The 22,253-nt window shown below is 40.5% G+C and overlaps 1 protein-coding gene across 3 annotated transcripts in view; it reads right to left on the bottom strand.

The window, feature by feature from the left end:
- Nucleotides 1-22,253, bottom strand: part of gphnb (gephyrin b) — a 127,144-nt gene that overhangs the window by 17,862 nt on the left and 87,029 nt on the right. For 2 of the 3 annotated variants that reach the window (XM_022213928.2, XM_022213929.2), the window contains exons 9-13: nucleotides 16,552-16,593; nucleotides 14,635-14,709; nucleotides 6,847-6,903; nucleotides 3,431-3,473; nucleotides 1,204-1,341 (exon numbers count right to left, since the gene is read on the bottom strand). In XM_022213928.2, the coding sequence (XP_022069620.1) occupies nucleotides 1,204-1,341; nucleotides 3,431-3,473; nucleotides 6,847-6,903; nucleotides 14,635-14,709; nucleotides 16,552-16,593 (355 nt within the window). The remainder of the gene's footprint in view (nucleotides 1-1,203; nucleotides 1,342-3,430; nucleotides 3,474-6,846; nucleotides 6,904-14,634; nucleotides 14,710-16,551; nucleotides 16,594-22,253) is intronic. The other variant, XM_022213931.2, reaches the window with a different exon arrangement.

A 22,253-nucleotide genomic window follows, 5' to 3' on the forward strand; every position in this document is an offset into this window, starting at 1 on the left:
GTTTACCTCAGTGACCTCTTTAAAAACATGAAACATCACTTTACAGCCGGAACCAAAAGAGTGCTCTTTCTACCATCACTGATCTAGACGTTATGTGCACCGCAGGCCATTATTGCTACTAGACCTCACTCCACTGTTTTTAGATATACATTAAAGAGCTTGTTTTTCCCCTGTGGCCCTCAGCTTGGCTTTGTGTGACCCTCTGACCACTCTGCCAGAAGAATGACAAGACCCAAGATGCTAAGACTACTTCACTGTGCAAACTTGCATCTGTGTATGTATGTTTCTGTTTAGACATTCAAAGACACAATGCAGGAGTAACACATTTTAAAAAAAAATCAGAGTGATTATTAAACCAAATCTAACACGCAATTACGTAAACATAAGCATGTAACTACAGAGACTGAAAATTAATGTGAATGACAATTATTTCCTCTTTAATTCTTTGAAACTGCACGCATTTTTTCTACCACTTGGGGCCGATATGAGTTCAAAACGTGATAATGACGTATTATCACATTTGATATTGATAATAATGACACTGGCTGAGTTTTGTGAGCAGACCATGGGATCTACTTATCATTATCCAGATGTACATTATTTTAAGGTGCGCATTTTGAAAGTGAAAAATAACAAGAGCTTTTGAAAAGCATTAAAGTTTGTTTGCAAAAATATGTTGAAATGTATAAACATTGACTGTAAGATGTTGGTGGTTCAAGCAGCAATGAAGTATTTCCATTATTATTTTCAACTAATTATGCAATATAGTCTATTAATCAAAAGTTTGGGGTCACCCAGACAATTTCATGTTTTCCAAGAAAACTGCAAAAGGGCTGTCTAATCATCAATTAGTGACCCCAAACTTATGAACAGAAGTGTAAATACTCAGGTAGCTGATAGAATTTGTGTCTGTGTTCCTAATGTACTAATGTGTAAACACAGCCTGCTGATTCAGTGAGATCACCAGTTGTGCACATGTAGTATTTAATTATCACTAGAAGCTGAAATTGTTCCTGCATTGAAAGGTATAGCACATCAATGTCCCTACAGCCATAGGAGCTGATGTCTGAAGACGTAACGGGAAGCTGGAGATGCCGAGGGGAAAGACCAACAAATTGGGAAGACCTAAATGGGTGTGAATACAGTTTGCTACACCTTCAAGACCACAAACATAGAGAACCAAACATCTGCCCTCTTTTTTACCTCTGTAGTTGATGATCTCAGTGCCCAGGACGGCAGTCATCTCCAGCACAGTGATGAAGGCCTTGTCCATTGAGGTGAGGGGGAAAGGGGACATGCGGTGCCTCCGGGCCACCTTGGTGATGTCCACTGCACTGTGACCTAGGCAGATGTTTATTACACACACTGTCATGAAATAGGCGCCGCAAAAACAAATCATCTTCGGAAAAAAGAAACAGTGCATAGAGTATACTTAAAGTAGACTGTGTACACTATAAGCTTTGTTTGTCAGTCAGGAGCTCTATGCATAATAAACCTTTAGAAATATCTGACCAGTATTGTAATTGTCAGGTTGACATTGATGTTTGAGAGTTAAAACATCATCAATTTACCATAATACTCAAATTTTATTTCATCAAACAATAATCTTCTATGGATATCATAAAGACCATATGAAATTGTAGAGTGCACTACATTTCCAATAAACTAATATCAGACAATATATCTAATAGTTTCCTTTTTGATGAGAAGAAACCACAAAATATGTCTATCTATTATCAGCTTTTACTAGCTTGTCACAGTCCCAGTTATTGCTGTATCCAGAAGGATTTACACTGATGAAGTTTTCAGCCAAAAATTCTAAAAAGTACTATTGACACCAGACTTTTTGCTACTTGCACTCAGTAGTGTATACATTTTACATGTAGAATTTGGACAGTCAGTAAAACAGAGAAAAATAAATAACGCGCACAAGGAGTGTTTTCAGAAATTACTCTGGATTTCACCCTTAAAATCTAAGCCTGGTTGAAAATGAGTTAGTCCAACCTGAGATTACGTTTGATTAGTAAAACACAAAGCTAATTCACTCAACTTTAAATTTGCAAATGAGTCTTTTTTGCTTGGAGTTTGGACTGTTTCAGCATTTTAGTTCTTTGTCTAGACACGTTGAAAGCTGAGAAGAAGACTGAAAGAGGCAGATGGAGAGGAAAGACAACTCTGCTGGGATTTAATCCCAAGACAGCAGGAAATTTTGTGGCTCCATAGGCAGGGAAGTGAACCACTTAACCATCTCTTGAGACAAAAACGATGTTATTTTTTTTCCCCTTTTGGTCCAACAGGAATGAAAAATCTATTGAAAAATTCAAACTGATCTGTGGACATTGGGTTTGCAGCTGAAGCAGTAAAGATTCCATATGATATGCACATAAAAGGTATAATTGTAAAACATAAAACTACACTACTGTTCAAAAGTTTGAGGTCACTTAGAAATGTCCTTATTATTAAAAAAAAGCAGCTTCTTCAATGAAGATAATATTAAATGAATCGAAAATACAGTATAGGCATTGTTAATGTGGTAAATGACTATTCTATCTAGAAATGGCAGATTTTTAATGGAATATCATAGGGATACAGAGGAACATTTCCAGCAACCATCACTCCTGTGTTCTAATGCTACATCGTGTTAGCTGATGGTGCTGAAAGGCTAAATGATGATTGGAAAACCCTTGTGCAATGATGTTAGCACATGAATTAAAGTGCGAGTTTTCATGGAAAACATTAAATCATGTGGACGACCCCAACTTTTGAACGGTAGTGTATATAGACAAAGACATATTTTCTAGTGTGTCTACATACTAATATAAGACGACTCAATTAACATGATTTATTTTTTCGTGCATGTAGGTATATATGTGCGATAACAGCATATAAATGCCATGAAGAGGGACTGGCAAGAAATAGCTCTGTTTGCGTGCAGAAGCTGTGGAACGTAGCTGCCCGATAGAGGCGCCTGATAGCAGCCATGCTGGTCTATTAATACCTCTGTAATAATTCCAAAGGTAATAGGAACAAAGCAAGGTGTAACTAATGTGTAATCTGCTCTCTCTTTCCTTCTCTCTTTATCTCTCTCTGCCTCTCTTTCCCTCTGCCTCTTTGCCTTACAGCAAAGAATAGGCGCTGCGCTTTGATTTTCCTTGACCTAATTTCTCTCCTTTAAACATACACTTGCACTTCCACAGCATATTCTGATGCTTAACACGAGGCTTAGCAACCTCCAGCGAAACATCACATACACACAGAGACATGCAAACATAACACAGCTACCACACACAGCCTCACGCATAAATTATGCTCACATTGTCACAAAACATGCAAATGCAGAATCTATTTATGTGTTCGAGAGCACGCATTCAGATACGACACACAGAAAAGAGACAGCTCTTCTGAGTAGGAAAGTTACTACATTACTTACTTGATCTTAGGATATTTTCTTTGCTGCTGCATCGTGACTGCACCTAGAGATGGAGAGAGTGTTTGGGAGAGAAAGACAAAGGGGAAAAGGAAAGAGAGGGACAGCAGAGGTGGTAGTAATTTCAGATAAACCACGGTGCTCTTTTCACATGCTTCAAATGACAAGCTATTTAACAACAGTCAGAAACATTGGCAAGAGCTGTGTCACACTACACTGTGCACTTTGTCCTGCTGTTGGGAGATGACTACATCTCCTGCAATACCATGATGATCACTTACTGATCACTACATCATCATATCACAGGTGACAGTCACACTGATAAATGAACATGTGACACTACTATTAGACTGGAGGACTCAAAAGAATAGAAGCCAACAGAGGTGACAATATCGTAACACAAGTTTCTGACAGATACATTAACTGTCCTATGGTATAACATCAAATGTAGTGGAAATGTAGTGTTTGAATATCAATAGTGGCTGTTCAGATGTGATAAAGGATGGTGAGACTTCTCTGAAATTCACTGATGATGCATAGTAGCTACTTATAATATACGACAAGGTGGGGAGGAGAGCAGAGTGGGTTCAAACTGGGCTGTGTTTCCCAAAAACAACTTGAGACTACAACTCAGTGCTGTCTATGGTGAAGGAATGGAAAAGACGCTATTAACCGCAGCACATGTAACGTTTAGAACTATTTTTTTTTTGCAGATTAAATCAAAAAATTATGAAAACAGGAGTGTCTAAGATGGAGACAGTTAGTGATGATCTCACCAATTAGTGGTGATTTCTACAGTCAGAGTAGTGAACTTGCTACTTCTCGTGCCTTGAGTTGCTGAAAGTAGTTGAACCATAGTCAAGATGTGCATTAATTGCTGTGTCCCAGGTCCGAACAACATATTTAGTCCACCAAGGAACGCAGCGGAGTTATGTGATAATCTACATTGGTTTGTTGGTGTGTCTCTCTTTTTGCAACATTACTCAAAAACGGACGAACAGATTTGGATGAAATTTTCAGTGAAGGTCAGAAATGACACAAGGACGAAGTGATTAAATCTTGGCAGTGACGAAGCTTATAGTCTGGACCCATGGATTTGGTAAGTATTTCTGTATCACTGCGAGATAGCGGCACAGAGTCACTGTAACTATGATAACAAGTGAACACTATGCCAGCTGTCTGCTGATGATGACATGATTACGATCCTATTACAAATCGACCGCTGTGGACCACAAATTTTTTTAAAGATTTCATCCTTCGGAAATCATACATTGACTTGAGCAGCCTTGGCGGACTACTGTGCTCTCTAAGTACTTTTCCTGGCTAGTAAGTATTAATTTCCATTGCATGTTTTTGCATGAGTGTACAAGAAATCAGGGTGCAGTTGGCAGCCAGTAGGGGTTTTGGACAGATGTCAAGTGGTTCAAGTGATCATTGTAGTAACTTTGTCCCCTATCCACGTTGTTACCTGTCAACTCTATACTTTAATTAATAAAGACACTAAAAATAATCCAAAACATTGTGACACCATTGTCAATAAAATTTTACATAAACAAAGCAAAATCTTTTCTCCTAAGATTAAATACATTTTTTTTTTAAATTTTACAACATTCTGTTTTGACCCCACTTTCATTTGTACAGAGAGTTGTGAGCCCCTCACCCATTCCACTCTCAAAAATTAGCAAGAGTTAGCATGCAAACTGACAATCCGAATATAGTCTTTGTTATCACTTTTCTAGTGTAGGCACATTGTATGCTTAAAGTTTGTTAAGAACTAAATACGTAGTGGGGAATTATGATACAACTCCAGTCTCAGTTTCGGCCTCTGATGAAAAATCTGCACCTTCATTCTGTTTGACGCTGCAAAACAGGACAAAACTGTTTTTCCTTTCTTTCTAATGATATCCAACTGTGCACATACTTTAGAGGAGAAGATTAGCAGCAAATGCAAGTGAGAGCAAAAAGGGGCTACACAGCAGGCGCAACTATGGATTCATGGACTCATCAGTGGTCAAAGCTCTTGCCTCACATTGTTATCACGATATTTATGTAAATGAAACAAAGCACTGATGTGTTGATTTTAAAACGTTGCACCATGCATTTCAAACTGATGCTGTTTTACATTATGAGCATGCTTTTGGGAAGCTCAGCCTTAAGGAATGATTAATAATGGAAACGAATTACGGAATGCTTTCTATTAGGCTACAAGTTTGGCACCAAATTTGAGAAGAATTATTCCTCATATACCTACACAAATATGGGCATAGTTGGAAAATTGAGTGCAAAAAATGAAGCTTTGCCAAAACTGGTTGTCAGCTGGGCACAGTTTTCTTTTTTTTTTTTTTGGATTTAGCTCTCCATTTGTTTTCTTGATTGCTTGCTAATCTGCCTGCCTACTGTAGCACTCAAATGTGTCGACTTAAAATAACTGATCGCACAGTTACCTATTATCTGTGTGCTCTAGCTTATCTTTCATTTTCTCTGAGCTGTGAAAGTCCTCCATTCCTTTGCTGCAGCTGCTGCATGTCAGTGACCTGTCTGACTGGTGCTTCTATAAGTTATGTGCAGTGTGTGGTGTATGGAGAACCAAAACACCGATGGTGAAGGTGGAGGTCTCTCTACTCACCGACCCACCCACCCCTTTCTCTCTCCTCCCGTCCCTCACGCCTAAGCTAATACTGCAACACCACTGGTCACCAAACAGCCAAGGTGAGAGGGTGGGAAATGGGAGGTGGGGAAGTGTGGGTGGAATGGTGAAAGAGGAGGGATAGAGAGGTAGAAAGATAGAAAAAGACAGGTAGGAAGACGGAAATATAGGGGGTGGGAGGATGAGGATCAGCCTGACATGGTCCCGCAGCCCGGAAAGAAAGAAACAAAAACAGAAAGCACGGACTAGACAGACTTCACTAAACTACAGAGCCGAGACATAGCAGAAACGAGGTAAAACAGGAAGAAAAGAACGAAAACAATAAAGACCATTTGAGCGGCCTGACGGCATCTACTTAACAGACATCCAGCACACCAGACATAACTACTGAAAGCAGAGCATGTTCACTGGAAAGACAGAAGCTGAGATAGACAGGCAAGATGGAGGAAGAGAAGAAGGAATAGAGAAAGAAAGTGAACAACAAAAGACAGAAAAGTGTGTGTGGGAGACAGAATAAGGAAGAATCCTGACAGACCCAACAGAGAAATAGCGAAACAAAGAGTGACAAGAGTGAACGACAGACAGATTGAGAACAAGAAACAGACCAGTGGCAACAGACAGGTAGAACGATGTACAGAGAAAAAAAGAGTGGAGCTAGAGAGATAGCTTGGCAAGCGAGGAGAGGGAGAGGACACAGAGCGGGGCATTTGTTTTGCGCGCTCCTCGGAGGAGGGTGAGGGAAGGGCAAAGGGAAGGGGGGCGGGATAGTTACTCGAGAGCTGAAGGTCCTCCTGCGATCATCTTTAAGCCCCTCCAACCTACACTGGAGCTAGTGGAGATAAAGCATCGAATCACAGGCATCAGTGCATCTGTCCCATCAACCACAACACCACAGACAAAGAGACAAGACAGACAGACAGACGGACGGAAGGACATACAGACAGACAAACAGGCATCCACTATGACAAGCCCTAGCTTGCAGGAGCAGGTAGAGAAGCAGCAAGGAGAGGTTTTAGAAGGAGAGAAGAGAACTAAAAAGAAATTGGGCTTTCAGGTGGCATAAAGCAGGCTTATACAGAAGGTCCTTAGGCACCAGTGATGTTCAAATGCTAACAGCACTAAACAATCCTGCTGAAGAGATTCATTTTTGGGCTGTTTGACTTGGAAATTTGCTACTGTGGTGGGGACTTTGGCATACACTGATTAATGACTGAAGACTCCTCCACCTTCTGTTACAGTCGTGTATGTGGAATGACAGAAAGCTATAAACATATATTTAACTGCATGGTTAAAATCACAACTACAAAAAGCAACACGTGGCCATGATTACAGTTTTAGGTACCCCAATATCCAACAAAAGCTATCTGTATACATGATTTTTTTTGGCTACAGGGGATTTTTTTTTTTTTTTGTCCTTGGCAATTGGGACAATTTGTCTGTATTTGATGTGATCTCATTCTTTGAATTAACTTGATCTGAGGGCTAACTGTGATGAAATAATGGTATGTTACTGGCCTGAATAAATATTGTGACAGGCAAAGCTACAACACTTTCGTTTGTTCAGCTGAGCTTGCTAAGCTAACATTAGATGATTATGCTACGGTTCAAAATTTTGGGATCACCCAGACAGTTGCATGTTTGCCATGGAAACTCACACTTTTATTCACGTGCTAACATAATTGAACAAGGGTATTCTAATCACCAATTAGCCTGTAGATACTACATTTTAAAAAAGCAGCTGTTTTCAACTAGAATGGCCATTTACCACATTCACAATGTCTGGACTTTGCTTCTGATTAATTTAATGTTCTCTTCATTGAAAAAACTGCTTTTCTTTCAAAAATGAGGAGATTTCTAAGTGACCCCAAACTTTTGAACGGTAGTGTATGCTGAAGAGACAAGGATCAGAAATATGAGAGCTGAAGACAAGAAGCTGAAACTTGAACGCGCTCATTATACTTAATGTTTTTAGTCACTTACTATGGTAAGATCACTGAATTGGTCTACTTTTTTTTTAACTGAGCAAGACCTGCATGCAATGTCAGAACGTTATCTCGTCTACTCAGCCGTGTTGTTCTTTACATGCAGTGGACCTCCATGATAGCAACAGCTGTTGTATTTGTGAGATTTGTGCCACAACTGCCCAGCCCTCATATACAAAGAGTGAGAGATATGATTTAAAGAAAGACAAAGATAGGGATTAAGGGAGCTAAGTACAGCTACAGCAAGACATGGAATAATCTTGCAGACATTAAAAAGCACATATGAAAACTAACAAACAACAGCAAAGACATTTTAGTACAAAGTGTGTCCTGCTAAAACACTAAAGAAGGCATCTAATTTTTTTTAGAAAATGATATGAGCAAAGCAGAGCAATTACATCAGAGTCTCACTACCAAGCTGGTCTCTTTAATCACAAAAACCACAAAATGCACAAATTTCTACTTCCTCATTTAGTTTCACAGTAACTAGGACACAGCTAAAAACCTTGATGCAATGTGGCGTGATGACACTAACACTGACACAGGTGGAAAACAAGACCTCAGTGTGACAAAAAGTAGCTCAGTAGAAAAGATCATACTATCACAGTGCCATGGGGATAGAAAGTATTCACATGGAGATGAACACAGTGAAAATGTTCCAGAGGATGTGTTAGGAAGTGAGGAGAAGATGTGAAGAATGAATGCAGAAGCAGATTGGGATGTTTAGGACATTTAGAGGGGGAAAGGCAAAAAAAAAAAAAGCAGACTGGCAAACATTCTCACACTAATTTCTAATCTAGCCTTCCCTGCAATTCCCCATTACTGGTGAGAGACCAACCAAGTGACAGAGGAGAATGGGCTTGTATGAGGGATGCTAATGTTAACAGCAACACATCACACACACAAGCACAAAGACAACAGCAAGGAAAGTATTTTAGTAAGCATACCAGCATGGAATAAAGTAGAAATAAAGACAATGAAGACCATTATTGGCATATCTGTGCGATTGTGTGCATTTGCGGATTTGGACCTGATGGCATTTGACTAACAGCATGTGGGAGTATGCTGGGAATGCACACACACGCAAAAATTAAAAAAAAAAAACAAACAGCAGCTATCACGTCAGAAAAATTAATCATTCTACATGCCAACCTCTGGCAAATGGTCGTCACTGAGATCTGCCTCAGTGATCACCCGGCTGGAGAGTGGGTGGCAGCAGTGTGTACGGACACAGAATGGTGAGCACAGTCAGGCCAGCGAGACATGTAGCCCAAAGCCTTTGAGTCACCGAGGAAAATCGATGGAGCCAATCACTAGTCAGGTGAGGAGATGCTCCAGGAAATGACAGGATGCAACTGCTGCAGTGCTGAGTTCAGCACAAAACAAGGAGCTGTCAGGCAAATTATGCAAAAAGGGGGAAGGATTTACACATCTGCTGTGAGGAGGAGAAGGCTGCGATGGGGGCAGGCTTGTTTTAAGCAGTCTCAATTACCTCACCCTTGGTGACGGAGTGAGCGAGGGAGCGGGATGGAGCAGACGACAAAATGCTGGCACAATGACAGAGCAGTAGAGGGCAGGGAAAAATGCAGTGGCAATCCATAGCTGTGTCCTCCTATCTGGTGAGTGGAGGTAAGGACATGGAGTGCTGATTCTTGACTACTGATGGCTTCTTTTGGACATGTCAGTTGCTGCCCCATTACTTCTCTGTGAATCCATCAATGCACCCGTATCCAAACCAGGTACATAAAACACAAATACGCTCACAGCCACTGCAGAAACAAAACATCATCCAGGCACTGATACACAAATAACACCTGACAAAGGACCAAAAATGTGATGAATGAAAGAAAATGAGTGCTAGTGGAGATCTTGAGATAGAGGCAATGAAGAGGAATGCTGCTGACCACTACAGGTAGTGATACACAGGATAATTTCTAAAACAACTCTGATGGAAAACAGTGTTCAACTTGATTGGCCTTTTGACAATGTTTTACTTTTTTTTTTTTTGCCCCTATGCTGTCTTGTGTACCACTGCAGGACTTTTAAAGATAGCTCTAAATGGCTCACTCAATGACCATGTGTCTTGTAAAAATCTGCTGCACGGGTTAGTGTAATATGTGTGTTTCTGTTCATAAAGTTCCTTAAAGACCCTTTTTACGCCTGGTATCAACATATGATCTATGTCCACAAAAGTTTTCTAGTTCATAAAATCAGATCACTGGCCTTTACATTTATAGCTGGTATTAATAAATATTCTGATCATCTCACTTTTGTCAAGATTGTCATCAGTTATTGATATGCAAATTATGAAAGAAGAGTTGGCAGGCCTAAACATAATGAGTCTTAAACCAAGGAAAGTCATACTGTTTCACAAGCACTAACTCTGCATTCCAGATACTGAATACTTGCTCTTTTTTCTTTCAGAACATAATGAAGATCATGTATATCATGACAGTAGTTAGCTTCCGATTAGTCTTGTAATTTTTAGTTTTCTATGATGGAATGACTGAAGCACAAGTATCTTTACATACACACAAACAACATTTTGGTCCTTCTATAAGTTTATTATAGGTCTTTTGCAAATCTGCTGGGTCAGAAATAAAAACATAGCAATGCTAATATTTGACTGAATGTTCCTTGGCCATTTAACATCACTTATTTGCCTTTTGCCAGCCATTTACAAGCTTCTTGTTGTATCTGTGACCACTGCTCTTGACAGAATTGGTGTATTTTCTGGTTTTTGGCACAGACTCGTTTATACCGCACAGTCTACAGGTTTTTGATGGATATTAACCTCCTTGACGCCGATTGTTGCGAATTCTTGGCAAACTACTTTCATTCAGACTGCCTCCGAGATAGTGTATCCATTCCCCCAATGCCAGTTTGTGCATGTTCAGTACATACCTAGGAACCTTTTGCAAGCACTGGTTTCTCGTAGGACTGGTCAGAGTGGGACCTAAATTATTATATAGCTGTTTTTATTGTTATATATCTGTTCTATGTGTAACAGACAAATTAACAATCTCCACTGAATTTAGCATCAGCTGAAAAGCAAAAACACAAATAATCATTTTTTTTTTATAGAATTGTAAATAAATGTAGGCATCAAGGGGTTAAATCAGGACTTTGGGGAGGCCAGTCTATAATCTTAATTCTAACCTGATTTAACCATTTCCTTACCATTTTAATGTGTTTTTGGGGCTACTGTCTTGTTGGAACACCTAACTGTATCCAAGATCAATCTTCTGACTGATGAACTTAGATTTTTCTAAAGAATGTGAAGGTAATCCTCCTTCTTCTTTATTCCATTTACTTGTGGTAAAGCACCGGGTCCACTGGCACCAAAGCAGCCCCACAGCATAATACTACCCCCATCATACTTGACAGCAGGTTTGGTGTTCTTAGGATTAAAGACATCAGCTTCTCTCCTCCAAACATATTTATGTTCATTGTGGCCAAATAGCTAATAAGCTTTGTTTTATCTGACCACATAACTTTCCTCCAGGAGGCCTTTTCTTTATCCTTGTGATCAACAGCAAACTTCAGTAAAGCTTTAAGGAGCTACTTCTGGAGAAAGGGCATTGCGGGGCCACCTGTATTAAAACAGGCTCTAATTTGAACCTTGAACTTTTTGTTGAAGCAGCAGCCGCTCTGTATGGGATGTGGAGAAGATGCAGATGGGACGAGTGAGCCGGTGTGCTTGTAAAACTTTGACACCACGGAATCCAAACACCACTCCCATCCATCCACCTGGCGAACCTCCACTCCTTGCCCAACAAAATGGATAAGATGTTTCTCCTCCTGAACAGATCCAGCAAGGACCTTGCACACTCTACTGCCCTTTGTTTCACTGAAATCTGGTTCAGTGCAGCCATACCTGAAGCCGGATTACATCAGAGTCCCACTGCTTTTGAAAACATCTTGCCTGGTCCCTGTATCCAAGACGTTTCATCCCACTGCACTGAATGACTACAGACCCATAGCGCTGACCTCTCACATCATGAAGATCATGGAGAGATTGGTACTGGCACATCTCAGACCACTGGTGTGCTCACCACAGGACCCGCTGCAGTTTGCATATCAGCCTCATGTTGGTGTGGATGATCCCATCATCTGTCTGCTGCAGAAGGCATACTCCGCACTAGACAAACCCAACACTACTGTCCGCATCACATTCTTTGACTTCTCCAGCATCTTCAACATCATCCAGCCCATACTGCTGAAGGCCAAGCTGGAGGACATGAAGGATAACGGACTATGTGGTGAGCACAAAGCTGTGTGTCTGAACGTCTGACCTGCAACACCGGGGCCTCTAGGAAACTGTGCCGTCCCCCTTCTTCTTCACCACCTACACTTCAGACTTCCAGTACAGCACCGAGTTGTGTCACCTGCAGAAATTCTCAGATGACATGTCCATAGTAGGCTGTGTAGAGAACGGAAGGAAGGATGAATACAGGAACCTGGTAGGCTGCTTTGTGCAATGGTGAGGTGAGAACCACCTGCAGCTGAATGTGACAAAGACTGAGGAGATGGTGGTGGACTTCAGGAGGAACGAGTTCCCTTTCTCTCCTGTCTGCATCAGTGGGACTTATGTGTAGATTGTCCGGACTTACAAGTACCTAGGAGTGAGTCTGAAAACGAGCTGAAGTGGTCTACTAACATGGAGGCTGTGAACAAGAAGGGCCTGAGCCAGCTCTACTTCCTTGGGAGACTCAGGTCCTTCAGTGTACGCCACCGCATGCTCCTGATGTTTTATCAGTCCGTGGTAGGGAGCACCATCTTCTTTGCTGTGGTGTGCCGGGGTGCAGGCATCAAGGTGAAGGATGCGAAAAGACTTAACAAATTCATCAGGAAGCCCAGTCTGTTGTTGACTGTCAGTTGGTCTTCCTGGAGGAGGTGTTGGAGCAGAGGATGCTGACCAAACTGCTGGCCATCATGGACAACATCTCCCACTCTCTTCATAAAACTGGATGATCTGAGGAGCAGTTTTAGCAACAGAATGAAACAACCCCGCAGCTCCAAGGAACGGCACAGGAGGTCTTTTATCCTCACTGCAATAAGACTTTTCAATATGTCTGCATCTGACAGATCACAAAAGGACTTTATTACTTTGCCTGCTGACAAAACCACTGTACATACTGGACACTTTACATTCTAAATGTCATTCATTATATCTATAAACTCATCTGCACCTACTTATGCCATTTGCACATCCAGGCACATTTGTATTTGCACTTTCTGTTCATTAGCACATTTTTGTATTACTCTGGTTTATTCTGCTGATTTCTGTGTATTCATTTTTAGATATTTTTTTTAAATCTTATTTTACTTTACCTTCACTTTATACCCTACCCTAAAATTCTGTGTTGTCCTATTGTTTACCCCTTTGTTGAATATCCATGCTGCTGTAACAACTGAATTTCCCTCCGGGGATTAATAAAGTCAGTCGAAGCGTAAAAACCCAACAATCCAAAGTTTACTTTGGATTCCCTATGAGCAAGCAGTTGGTGATGGTGGGAAATGGTCCCTAGTTAAATTGATTCAGAGGAGTCAGTAGCTGAAGTTGATTCTCATCATTCACAAGAGAGTAAAAGGCCATGCTACTAAGAACATCTGATATAACTCAACTTTCAACATCACCAAAACTGATACTTCAGTTTGCTATATGTATATTTTTAACCCAGCGGATCTGGCTGTATTTCCAAAAGTCTTAATATATTTATAAAAGAACATAAATGTATGATTGGAAAGCTACTACTGCCATGATATTCATCAAGTGTATGTAAACTTTTGCTCACAACTGTATGTACTGCTGAATACAGTATGCAGACACTGGGGACACACGTCATAATAATGTGCCTTAAGCTCTGACTATGGTGCTCACATATCTGTTGCAGTCTGCAGTATGAAATGAGCTGTTTGTGCACTCTTAGCACTCAAGTTTGATAATTAAGAAAGACACCATGATGTAACAGTTGGTGTGCAGACTTTTTGACGGGCTTGTTTGAGATAGAAAGGATGAGGCTGGGTTATGAGACCTCGTAGCATTGCTTCCACAGATGTATGTCTGAGATTTGAATGCATTGTGAGCCAAACCTCGTTTTTCCGTACCTTACCTATGTCATGGGATTTCTGTAATCCAGAGAAAATGTCACTATGTTCATACCAAGTGCAAAACAGGTCTGGGCATTTGTAAAATCTCCACTTACAATATCACCTCACTTTGATCTCTCATTCTGTGACATTGTCTTTTTACGTGGATCGCTCACAACAGCTTAACATAAGCTGCCTAATTCTGTGTATTTTGTGGCTGTTGCTCTTGAAGTATCAGTATAGATCATAAAATAAAACATATAAGACCAGGTTTACAAACCTGCTCCAGTTTCACAAGTGCATACGAGAGCAAAATATAACCCACCGTGATCTACACTGTTAAACTCTCAGTGTGCCTCTCTCTCGAGCTGCCTCCCTGCCTATGTAAGTGAGTGCTGGTGCATGTCACTAGTGGGTTAGGTGCTATGTGGGATGAGAGTGGCCTGCATGCCAGTAAGAAGTTGCTAGAAGGTTGGCGAGTTTACCTGGTCCAAGGTAGAGTACCTTGACTTGAGCGTGATGACCTCATCCAGGTGAGCCCTGAATTCTCTCCGTGAGGCCTGTGGGAAGCCACAGGATAGTCACTCACCTTCATACCACACACACACACACACACACGCACACGCACACGCACACGCACACGCACACACACATACAGGCAACAGACATGCACATCCACGCTGACCAATGCAACATATCAGTTAGTGTTGTTTTAAAAGGAGGATAACTGGACACATAGTTTGTTCAGTTTGCACATAAACTCACCAAACAGACATCCACACATCCCAGAACTAAGCCACTACCAACCTGATACACATTAGATCAAAGGAAATTTCAAAATAAAAGAATACTATAAAACATTAGCAACCAAAAACACAACAGGACTGAGAATGGATAAAGAACAGAACCATTTCAGTGGATTTGATAACAGTTCCATTAGAGCACTGATGGAGTAATCACATATTCGACCTAAATAAGTGTGTGTTAAGATAAGAAGCGAAACCAAGAGAGTGCTTGACTCCTGGCCCTACCCAAGGTCTCTCTCTGGCAACACGTAATCAACTGAGATGTGAGGGGCAGAAAGAACAGCAAACAAGTTACAAGAACTAATCTGATATTAAATGTAACTTATCTTGTGAGAAGAACAGTACTTTGATAATAATTAAAGGAAAGGGGCTGAAGTTTGGGTTCTTTTTGGATTTAAACCTTAAAACTTAACTTTCAAACTGTAAATTATATCAAAAACAACAACAAATACAAATAACATTATAGTTACAAGTACATCATGTATATTAAAACTGAATCAAAGGCATGACCAAAATATTTAAAACTGCATTTTTGAATATAAAAAACAAAAAATAATATATTATGGTACATTATCTGGATCTGGGCAAGCCTGCATAATGAGCATTACATACATTTTTGAATTACCTCAAGCTCACAGAATATTTTGCATTTCTGTTTTGCAAATTCTTGCTATTTACAGGAGACATACATGTCTGTTGCAATATGTGTCCTGAGATAAAACTAGGTGCCAAGCATAAGTATTGCTAAGGCTCTTAATTAAAAGTAATGGTATGGTTATCTCAAGTTACCTCAAAGCATAAGTGTTTAAAAAATAAAATGAGTATTACCTGAAACAACCTCAAATATTATATTTCTAAGTCCGCATTCAAACTTTGTGGTTTTACTGCTGTGCTGTTAACCAGCGGTTCTAGTGTCACACTGGATACGTGTCACGACCATTCCATGGCCTTGCACTGAGGTCTTGTCTTTATCACTCACAGATCAGAGTCATTGGGCCATGACCAGAGTACCAAGCACAGGAGAGCTGCTGCAAAGACTTACAGGCTTAAATTTACAGGGACTTTTCTCTTTTACAAGCTGATGTATGTGTGTTAGAGAGGCACTGAGGTGTGTGCACAGGCGGAGAGAAACACACTTTATTTTCTGCAAGCAATATCACGTCCATTCAAATACATAATCCAAGCATTTTTCAACTTCAGTTCTGAGGTTGAAACACGGTTGAGGAACATGACAAGTGATGGAGGTTTATTTATTTGCAGGGTGTGTGAGTATGGAATCAAGGCAAGGGTTAGATACAGTATGCGTACCAGAATGAGACATTTTATTACAAGACAAAAACAGAGTAAAACCAAAACAAGACCACATCCACGTGAAAAAAGAGAGGGAGGATTGAAAGGATTGTGGGTAGTGTGTTAAAAACACAGGTGGACAGCAGTGCAGCAGGCAGTAGAGCACACAGGCAAGGAAAGGATAGAAGGTGTAGGCAGGAAGCTATCATGCCAGGAAGGGAATCAGAGGTGCCGCTGGAAAAGAAGGGAGTAGAAAGTGATGCCATGATAGTGGCTGTAATAGCATTAGAACACATGCAGGAGTACCTCAGCAATGCTTAGGGTGGATGAACAGGAGGGGAGCCGCGCCTGGTGCCGCGAGAGAGAGGAGGGGAGAAGAGAAGAGGTTTAACAGAGCCAAAGCTAGGTTGAGCAGGGGACAGAGGCACACAGAGACTGGCAGGGGGAGTGGACAGCACCCTCTGTCTATTAGGAGGACATCTGCATGACAGGTCTCTGTGTGGCTGTCTCAGATGGGCCAAGGCAGCCAAGGGCATGATGGACAGGATAAGACAGGACAGGACAGGACAGGACAGGCCAGGACAGCAGGTAGAAGTTGCATAGGAATTGATTCCCCACCAGGACAACAGGGAAACAGGTTTCAAAGGAAAAGTCACACATTTTGAACGTTATGTCTCTTTTTTGTTACCTGAAATATTTTACAGTGTTGATGCCGTTTGCAGAACACCAGTCTTTAAACTTGACTAAAGAGAAAAGATTTGTTCCCTGTTTATACCTATACTACATAGAGAGGTATGCATCAACACTGATCTGAATGACCGAGTTGTAACGCCACAATGCTCTACCATTCCTGTGTATGTCCTCGTATTAATTCAAGGTACAAGCACTTTTTGGAAACTCAAATATTTAGATGTGGTCAACATACTCGGATCTGCCACAGTGTCGAATCTACTGACAAATTAAGTGAATAACTAAAAATGATTATCCCGTTACAAAGTGTGTCAATGAGTGAGATATACACTACTGTTCAAAAGTTTGGGGTCACTTAGAAATATCCTTATTTTTAAAGAAAAGCATTTTTTTCCCAATGGCGATAACATTAAATGAATCAGAAATACAGTCTATACACTGTTAATGAGGTAAATGACTATTCTAGCTGGAAACAGCTGATTTTAATGGAATATCTACATAGGAGTACAGAGGAACATTTCCAGCAACCATCACTCCTGTGTTCTAATGCTAATGCTACATTGTGTTAGCTAATGGTGTTGAAAGGCTAACTGATAATTATAAAACTCTTGTGCAGTTATGTTAGCACATGAATAAAAGTGTGATTTTTCATGGAGAACATCAAATTGCCTGGGTGACCCCAAAACTTTTGAATGGTAGTGTATATTTGGCAGCAAGTTGTTATAGTTGATATGTTGGAAACAGAAAAATGGGTCAGATCATGAAGGCTAGATGATTCTGTCAAAGCATTTCCAAAGCAAAGGTTTCTGTAGGGTGTATCTGGTATGCAGTAGTTAGTACCTACAAAAGTGGTCAAAGAAGGACACCTGATAAACAGGTGACTGACAACATCATAGGTGCTCAAAGCTTATTGATTCATGTGGGGAGCAAAGACTGGCCGGTGTAGTTTGGTTCCACAGAAAAGCAACCGTATACGTTACTTTGATATGTACTACCCACCTAACATTGTGGTAGATCACATACACCCCATTATGGCAGTGATATTCCCTGATGGCAGTGCCCTCTTTCAGTAGGACAATGTTCCCTGCCTCATTCCATAAAATAGTTCAGAAATAGTTTGTGGAACTTGACAAAGTGCTCAAGGTGTTGATTGATCCTCCAAATGCCAAATAAGGATATATCCACCTAGGGTATATGCTGACTTGTATCAACCCATCTTAAGAGGGTAGAAGGAGGTTATATTTCAGTCTATTTGAAAAGATATTCCAAGAGAGTGCCGATGTTATCTTCGAATTTTACGGACAAATAATCATGAGATCAGGTTTAAAGGGAGATAAAGATCATTGTGTTCATTAAACATAGCCAGTATGCTGCTTCTGTGCTGGTGGGAAAGTCATTCACTATGTCATCACCAACCTCATTTCATTCATGTTCAAGTTTGTCAAAACATCAAAAACAAAAACAGCATGTAAACACAGCATGTTGGCAGAGTTTCTTGTTGATCTAAAAGCTTTCCAGCTCTGGCATCTCTGAGACATTACATCTATTCCTAAAATAATAGCTGGTATGAAAATAAAGTTTACTATGAATTACTATTACAAATTATAAGTCATTAGACAATTCCTGACTTTTCCTCGTGAGTCAGTAATATTTTAGATTATACAATAAATAGTCTTTGCAAAGCAGAACTGCTCTCGGTCATGGTGGGTTTTTAGGAGCTTTCATATAATGGGAAGCAACTTTCTGTCAAAAGAGCATGCAGACCTGTGCTATATTTTGTAATGCAAAATCAGAAAGAAATACACTGACATGTGGCCATTGTGACTAATGTTTTTTCTTTGAAAATTAAAATCACTATTTATACTGAATTTCCCTTCGGGGATGAATAAAGTGATTCTGATTCTGATTTACATTGTAGATTCTCACTGAAGGCATCAAAACTATGAATGAACACATATGGAATTATGTAGTAAATAAAAAAGCGAGAAATAAGTCAAAACATGTTTTATATTGTATATATTATTCAAAATAGCCGCCCTTTGCTTTGATTACTGCTTTGCACACTCTTGGCATTCTCCCCATGAGCTTCTTGAGGTTGTCACCTTAAATGGTCTTCCAACAATTTTGAAGGAGTTCCCAGAGATACTGTGCACTTGTTGGCCTTTTTGCCTTTGCTGTGTGGTCCATCTCATCCCAAAACATCTGGATTGGGATTCGATCAGATGACTGTGGAGGTCAGGTCATCTGACGCGGCACTCCATCAATCTCCAATTGGTCAAACAGCCCTTACACAGCCTGGAGGTGTGTTTGGGGTCATTTTCTTGTTGAAATATGAATGATACTCCAACTAAATGCAAACTGGATGGGATGGCATGTCGCTGCAGGATGTTGTGGTGTTCAGTGTGTCTTCAATTTTGAATAAATCTCCAACAGTGTCACCAGCAAAGCACCCCCACACCATCACACCTCCTCCTCCATTCTTCACAGTGGAAACCATGCATGTAGAGACCATCCATTCACCTTTTCTGTGTTGCACAAAGACATGGCAGATCCAACCAAAGATCTCAAATTTGGACTCATCAGACCAAAGCACAGATTTCCACTGGTCTAATGTCCATTCCTTGTGTTTCTTGGCCCAAACGAATCTTTTCTGCTTGTTGCCTTTTCTTAGTAGTGGTGTCGTAGCAGCTATATGACCATAAAGGCCTGATTGGTGCAGGCTTCTCTGAACAGTTGATGTAGAGATGTGTCTGCTACTAAAACTCTGTGCGGCGTTTATCTGGGCTCTAATCTGAGGTGCTGTTAACTTGCCATTTCTAAGGTTGGTGACTTGGATGAACTTATCTTCAGCAGCAGAGGTGACTCTTGGTCTCACTTTCCTGGGGCTGTCCTCATATGAGCCAGTTTTGTTGTAGCATTTTATGGGTTTTGTGACTGCACTTGGGAATACATTCAAAGTTTCTGTAATTTTTCAGACTGACTGACCTTCAGTTCTTAAAGTAATGATGGACTGTCGTTTCTCTTTTCTTAGCTGATTGGTTCTCGTCATAATATGGATTCTAACAGTTGTCAAATAGGGCTGTCATATGTGTACCAACCTGACTTCTGTACAACACAACTGATGGTCACAACCCCATTAAGAAGGCAAGAAATTCCCCAAATTAACCTTGACAAGGCAGACCTGTGAAGTGAAAACCATTTCAGGTGACTACTTCATGAATCTCATCCAGAGAATGCCAAGGGTTTGCAAAGCAGTAATCAAAGCAAAGGGTGGCTATTATGAGGAATCTAAAATCTAAAACATATTCAGAGTTATTTCACAATTATTTGTTTCCTACATAATTCCATATATCTTGATTTATAGCTTTGATGTCGTCAGTATGTACCTAGAATGTAAAAAGTAGAAAAAATAAAGAAAAAACACTGCATAGGAAGGAGTGTCCAAACATTTGACTGTTAGTGTATGTCAGAAATTAATGAGCTATTGAGTTTCCAGCATAGCAGAAAGTGAGAACTAACACAGTTGATCTGACGGGTCCATGTTCTGCTGCTCACCAACCTCACTGACTTCACATCCCCAACCCACATGGCGAAGGAGCCCACTCAGTGCAGCTGGTCAGACAGCGCTAACCATTCCTCCTACTGCCTTTCATTTCCTGTCTGCCCCCCCCCCCCCCCCCCCTCCCCCCGCCTCTTTCTGTCTAACCGTTCATCTCCCTCTTTTTGTCCTGTTATTCAAAGCTCTCTTGTACTCTTTCCATTCTCTCTCCATTGCCCTCAAGGCAAACTCTCAGAGTCAGTGGGTGTGAGTAACTCAAAACAAATGTAATATTACATACAATTATACAAACTTCAGACATACACATGTGTGTGCACACTCCATGTGTGCTGAAGAAAGCTTACAGTCAAATACATGATGGCACTGACATACATATACTACTGAAACATTTAATATCCCAACTTCAGCACACATGCTCTATACACACAAGAACAAGCACACAGCACTCAGTGAAATTGTTTTGACTTAAAGCCTAAGGCAATTTGACTGAAATGGTCTATGGGTACCATGAGAAAAATAAAGCAAGGGAGGGCAGAATGTGTATACATTAATCAGAGACAAAAGAGCACTCTCCTTCTAGCCATGACTACTTTCATTTGATCTCTGCAGCAATATATCAAGCATATTATAAAAGATCCTATGTCTTATAAGACCCAGCCATCTCAGCCATCCCTCTGCACCTGACATTTGACAGTCATTCATCACAGCTGAATTATTGTCGGTTTGCCTTTTCCATCTCGGTATCGACAGCTATTGTGTCTCTTGTTAAAAGAGAGAAGGGTCTACATCTCAGTTTGACATGCATCTTTCTATTTCTCTGAGGGCCACACAAAGATTGGACCCTGTATAAAACCACAATTTGCTGTGCTTTTTGTAGAGATTAAATGAATAGCATGTTCATTATTAGCTATTCCCCTCTGTTTCTATGTCTGTGCTAAGCTAAGCTAACTGGTTGCTGGTGATATCAATAAAGCTTTTTGCACCACAAGAACATGCAGGCTCTTTGTGTGTGTGCTCTGTCCCAGAAAACCTCTTTCTCTTTTTTTTGCTCCTTGTGAGCAGTCCTGAAAAACTACTGGGTTCAACTCAACTTTATTGGTTAAACTCAGAAATACCAAAAGCAGTCACAATTTTATTTTCTGTCAGCAGTCTTCCACAAAGATCACCATCAGTGATACATTTGTTTTAAAATGTTTAAAAAATGCAGAACAGCAACTATCTTGGTTCCCTAAATTGTTGTTGTTGATTTAATGTGCTCAGAACTGACTTTGCAGTTGAAGCTGTTGCATAATTATTACTTCATCCCATGAGTCTGATGGATCCTACGCCCCATATAGGGTAAAAGAGCCAATTACAGAGCGCTTCATTTAAACATTTGTATCACCTTGTGCCAGTCACGACTTCCTGCAGTGGACAGGCATCTAGCACAGTCACAAGAGTGGTACCAATCCTCTCCTTTATCTGAATACACATACATGCAATTATAAAAGTCAATAATGACTTGACAAGGAAATATTCCTCATTGGCTTTGGTTTGCTTTCTCCTTTTTTGTTTGTCAGTCCTGATGTGAGCTACGTTTTTTTGTCTTCTCCTTAAAATAGCAACACTGTAGCCCAAACAAGCACAAGACATTAACCTTTCCCGCACTGATCTATTCTCTACACATGTGAAGCGTTGTGTCGACAGAGCTACGTATTTATCACATTTAGATTCTCCAGAATTGTATCAACATCCTGCTGCTTCTCGTGGTTTGCTGTTA

This window comes from Acanthochromis polyacanthus, chromosome 16 (assembly GCF_021347895.1).
Source record: "Acanthochromis polyacanthus isolate Apoly-LR-REF ecotype Palm Island chromosome 16, KAUST_Apoly_ChrSc, whole genome shotgun sequence".
In the NCBI taxonomy this organism is placed as follows: domain Eukaryota; kingdom Metazoa; phylum Chordata; class Actinopteri; family Pomacentridae; genus Acanthochromis; species Acanthochromis polyacanthus.